This window comes from Acanthisitta chloris, unplaced genomic scaffold, assembly GCF_000695815.1.
Source record: "Acanthisitta chloris isolate BGI_N310 unplaced genomic scaffold, ASM69581v1 scaffold36504, whole genome shotgun sequence".
NCBI classification, from domain to species: Eukaryota; Metazoa; Chordata; class Aves; order Passeriformes; family Acanthisittidae; genus Acanthisitta; species Acanthisitta chloris.
The window spans coordinates 1-5,609 of NW_008669355.1; the positions used below are offsets into that span (position 1 = coordinate 1).

General features: G+C 54.2%; 1 protein-coding gene across 1 annotated transcript; it reads left to right on the forward strand.

Annotated features, from left to right (window-relative positions):
• Positions 1 to 2,281: 2,281 nt before the first annotated feature.
• On the forward strand, positions 2,282 to 2,488 carry NRGN (neurogranin (protein kinase C substrate, RC3); the record flags this gene model as incomplete). Its single annotated transcript, XM_009073282.1, has 1 exon — positions 2,282 to 2,488. A coding segment is annotated over one exon (207 nt), but the record flags the coding sequence as incomplete, so codon positions are not given.
• Between the last annotated feature and the right edge of the window lie 3,121 nt (positions 2,489 to 5,609).

A 5,609-nucleotide genomic window follows, 5' to 3' on the forward strand; every position in this document is an offset into this window, starting at 1 on the left:
CAACCCCCCAGGCCCATCTCCCCCCCCTCCCCGTTCCCCCTCCTGCTTCGCACCGGTTCAGGATCCATCCCACCAGGGCCATCCCACGGCCAGCATCCTGCATCCTACATCCCACTCAGGAAAAAACCCCGACCCCAAATCCAGCTTTTATTTGTCTTCCTCTCACCTCTCCTCCAACCCCCAAATTACTCTCCAGGTGGGATCGGGGGTTGACTATGAATAAAGGGATGAATTTGGGCTGCACCTCTCTGTCCTCACCCCAAAGGTGAGCACCTCTCGCTGCTGGCCGCCAGCCGGCTCAGGGAGCTGATCCGGCAGGAAACCACGTCCTTTTCCCCTTTCTCTCTGTCTTCCCCGCATTTTCCTGCTGCTTTGCCCCTTTTCCCCTTCTTTCCCCACTTTTTTTCCCCCTTTCCCCACTCTTGCTCAGGTAGCAGCACGGGAAAAATCCCTCATCGCCCCTTCTGGGCACGTCCAGAGAGGCAAAGTCCACTCTGGATATAGGATTTATCCTCCCTGGATGTAGGATTTCTCCCCTACATATAGGACTTTTTTCCTTCATGTATAGGATTTCTCCCTCTGAAAATAGAATTTCTCCCCTAGATGCAAGTTTTCACCCTCTGCATATAGGTTTTTCACCCCATGGATGTGATATTTCTCCCCTGGACATAGGTTTTCCCCACCTATATGTAGGATTTCTCCACCTGGATATCGGATTTCTCCTGTGGATATAACATATGCCCTCATGTATATGTTTTTCCCCCCCCGAATATAGGATGTCTCCACTGGATTTGAGATTTTTTGCTACTGAATATATGTTTCCCACACCTATATATATATAGGATTTCTCAACCTGGATGTAGGTTTCCATCACCTGGATGTAGGATTTCTCCCCTGAATATAGGATTTCTGCCCTGGATATAGGAAATGCCCCTTCATATACAATTTCTTCCACCTGTATATGGTATTTCTCCCCTGGATATAGGATCTCTTCTCTCCGAATATAGGATTTCTCCTTTGGATGTAAGATTTCTCCCATGCATATAAGATATTCCCCTTCCCCCCCCCCCATATATAGGTTTTCTTCCCTGAATATAGGATTTTTCCTCTGACTATAGGATTCCCTCCCTCTGGATATAGTGTTTCTCCCCTGGATATAGGTTTCTCCTGCCTGTATATAGGATTTCTCCCCTGGATATAGGATTTCCTACCTCTGGATATAGGATTTCTTCCCTGGATATAGCTCTCTCCCTCCATATATAGGATTTCTCTCCTGAATATAGGATTTCTTTCCTAGATCTAGGATTTCCTTCCCCTAGATATAGGATTTCTCCTTTGGCTATAGGATTTCCAGCCCTGGCTATAACATTTCCACTCTGGACATATCACTTCCACCTCGGACCTGTCACTTAAGCCACTGCTGCTCCTTTGCTTCCCTCACCTTTGATGCCGGTAAAACAACCCGAGCAACTTCCCAGAGCCGTGGCACACTCCAACAGGATGAGCATCCCCCTCCAAAAGACTATGGCTTCCAGAGAACCCCCCAAAACTCCTTTAAGTCCTTTCAAGTGCCCTTGAGGGGAATCAAAGGCTTGACCTCCACGGCTGCTGACACCAGAGCAGTCCCTGTCAACTTGTTTCCATCTCACTCCTTTTTCCTATGGTTTTTCTTTCCCTTGACCTCAGTGCCGACTCCAGCTGCTCTGATGGGATGCAGCAGGAGTGGAGTGGGCTGCAGTGACTTGTCCTTTTGCAGGGGGGCTTTTCCTCCTCCCAGATTTCCCAGTGTTTTCAACCAAAGCCCTGAGGAGAGATGCAGGAGGATGCAACAGGATGTGAAGGGAAACTGAGGGATGACCAGCTCAGTTTGTGCAGTAGGAGCCACTCTGTCCAAAATCCCCCCCAGAACGCACCCTCTGCTCCCATGGATGCTCCTCTCTCTGTATCACAAACCTCAGGAAGCAGCATCCACCTGGCTGGGGTCTGGCTTCTTGCAGCCAGGTGGACCAGTGTGGGATTTAGAGATGAGCAAGGGGTGAAGCATATTCCACTGCCGCACCTTTGGTTGCAAATCCCCCGGGACACCTGCAAGGGTTTTTTAGAAAACCTCCTCATTTTTGGCAAAGGACTCATTTCTAATCATTAAACCTAATTTTTAGGAAATTAACCCCAATTTTTAGCACAGAGACTGACTGACGACCTTCCTGAACGGATTCATTTGGGGAGGGGGATGCCCTGTTTGAAGTCCCACCAGCTGTAACCCTCCCGTTGCCACTGTCAGGAGGGAGCCTGCACAAAGCTGGACGAGGACATCCTGGACATCCCTTTGGACGATCCTGATGCCAATGCGGCAGCTGCCAAGATCCAGGCTAGCTTCCGTGGCCATATGACCCGCAAGAAGATCAAAGGGGGCGAGATCGACCGGAAAACCAAGGACGCCGAGTGCGCCAACAGCACCCGCGGCGGAGACCTCCGCAACGGCGACTAGGTACATCCCAAATTCCCTTCTCCTCCCGGACTGGGTCACTTTTACAAGGATGTGGCTCTGAGCGTCCTTTGCTCTGTTGATTTGGGATGGAACATCCTTCCCTGTGCACATTTGGGATGGAGCATCCTTCCCTGAGCTGAGTTGGGATGGAACATCCTTCCTTGAGCCAAGTTGGGATGGGGTATCCTTCCCTGTGCAGATTGAGGATGGAGAAGGGCTTTTTCCTCCCTGGAGATGGAAGCACGCGGGCTGGCAGCCCCTGCCTGCCCTAATTTTGGGCGCGCGCCGTAGTAGTTGGGAAGGATGGGAAGTAGGATGGGAAGGCGCAGCCCTAGATTTGGATTGAATTTCTCCCTTAGCAACACCACCCCGAGCGCGTCGCCTCAGCACATGCTATTTTTAAAAGCCTGTGTCACAGTCTCCTGGCAGGAAAAGGTAAATTTAAAAGCACCCACGGTGCCGAGGCCGCGTGGTACCGGAGCCCAGGGGGCGGCTGGGCCATGCCCCCAGCCCTGCCCGGGGCTGTGCCGGTGCCGGGAGCACGGAATGGCCACGGAGACTGGGAATGCTGGTCTGGGGGTAGCGGCGGGGAGGGAGTGCTGCTGCTCTGACCACGTGTGTGTGGCAGGGATGGTGGAGCTGCAGCTGGATTGGGACTGGAATGAAGCTGGGATGGACTGGGATGTAGTGAGGATGTCATGGGGATGCAATGGGGATTTAGTGAAGATACAGTGGTGATAAACTGAGGATGCATTGGGAATGCACTGGGGATTCAACAAGGGTGCAATGGGGCTGCAATGGGAAAGAACTGAGGAGGCAGTGGGGCTGGAACTGGGAAGCAGCTGGGATGCAATGGGAATGAACTGATGCGGAGGAAATAGAACTGGGATTCAGCTGGGATGCAGTGAGGATGAACTCAGGATGGTGTAGGGATGGAATTGGGATTCAGCTGGGATGCAGTGGGGATGTACTGAGGGTGTAGTGGGAATGGGACTGAAGCACAGTGGGGGTGAACTGAGGATGCAGTGGGAATGGAACTGGGATGTAGTGGGGATAAGGTGGGAATGGAACTGGGATGTAGTGGGGAGGCAATGGGGATGCAGTGGGAATGGAACTGGGATGTAGTCGGGAGGCAATGGGGATGCAGTAGGAATGGAACTGGGATGTAATGGGGATGCAATGGGGCTGCAGTGGGAATGGAACTGGGATATAGTGGGGAGGCAATGGGGCTGCACTGATGATGCAGTGGCTTACAGCGGGGGTTCTGTGGGAAGGAACTGGGGATGCATGTGGAAGCAACAGAGATTCAATGAGTATGCAATGGGACTGCAGCGGGATAGAACTGAGGATGCAATGGGGATTTAGAGAAGATCCAAAGGGGATGCAGTGGAAACACTAAGGACATTGTGGGAATGCAGTGGGGATGCAGTGAGGATGTGTTGGGAATGAACTGGGGATGTCATGGGGATGCAATGGGAATTTAGTGAAGATACAGTGGTGATAAACTGAGGATGCATTGGGAATGCACTGGGGATTCAACAAAGATGCAATGGGGCTGCAATGGGAAAGAACTGAGGAGGCAGAGGGGCTGGAACTGGGAAGCAGCTGGGATGCAATGGGAATGAACTGATGTGGAGGAAATAAAACTGGGATTCAGCTGGGATGCAGTGAGGATGACATCCCCATGACATGACAAGAATGAGGTGGAGAATCAATGGGAATCCAGTGGGAATGCGATGGGAACTGAGAATGCAACGGGAATTCAGTGAGGATGCAACAGAAATAAACTGAAGATGCAGTAGGAAAGCAGTGGGGATTCAATGGGGCTGCAGTGAGGATTCAGTGATGATGCACTGGGGCTGCACTGGGATATGCTGGGGCTGCAGTGGGGATAAAATGAGGATGTACTGGGGATGCACTGGGGGCTTTGGGGATGCAGTGAGGATGCTGTGGAGCATCACTGGGGCTGCAGTGGGGAAGCAGCTGCCTAGTGCAGGTGCTGTGCAGCTCCTTAGAGCCTGGAGATTCCCCAGGGCTGCCTCGTTAGGGGGCTGAGCAGGCTGACAGCAGGGGACCTGGGTTCTCCCCCTCTGCCAGGGTATTCTGCCCTGGGGGTGCAGGCTGGGAGTCCCCCACACGCTGGGCGGGGTGAGGGCAGGTGCAGGCAGCAGGGGAGGCAGGCTAAGGTGCAGGCAGGGTGCAGGCAGGGTGTGGGCGGGCTGCAAGTAGGGCACAGGCAGGGTGCAGGCAGGATGTGGGCAGGGGGAGGGCATGGAGAGGGTGCAGGCTGCACGAGCAGTGTGTGGGCAGGGTGCAAAGAGGGCAGGGGAAGGGTGTGGGCAGGGTGCAGGGTTGTTGATGCAGGGTGCAGGATGCAGGATGCAGGATGCAAGGTGCAGGATGCAGGGTGCAGGCAGGGTGCAGGGTGCAGGGTGCAGGATGAAGGGTGCAGATGAAGGATGCAGGATGCAGGGTGCAGGATGCAAGGTGCAGGGTGCAGGGTGCAGGATGCAGGGTGCAGGGTACAGGATGCAGGGTGCAGGGTACATGATGCAGGATACAGGGTGTAGGATGCAGGATGCAGGCAGGGTGCAGGGTATAGGATGCAGGTGCAGAATGCAGGATGCAGGGTGCAGTGTGCACGGTGCAGGATGTATGGTGCAGGATACAGGCAAGGTGCAGGATGCAGGGTGCAGGATGCAGAGCACAGGCAGGGTGCAGGTGCAGAGGCAGAGTGCACACAGGGTTCAGGCAGGGTGCAGGATGGACAGGCATGGTGCAGGCAGGACACAGAGTGCAGGCAGGCTATAGGCAGGGTGCAGATAGGGTACATGTGCAAGGTGCAGGGAGGGCATAGGGTACAGGCAGGGCACAGGTGAAGAGGCAGGGTGCACACAGGCTGCAAGATGGAGAGGCATGGGGCAGGCAGGGTATAGATAGGGTACATGTGCAGGTGCAGGCAGGGCACAGGTGCAAGGTGCAGGCAGGATGCAAGGTGCAGGCAGGATACAGGGCTCAGGCAGGGCACAGGGTGCAGGTAGGGCACAGGATCAGGGCACAGGGCACAGGCAGGGTCAGGCAGGGCTGACTGCTCTCTCCTTGCTTGCAGGGACCTCCAGCT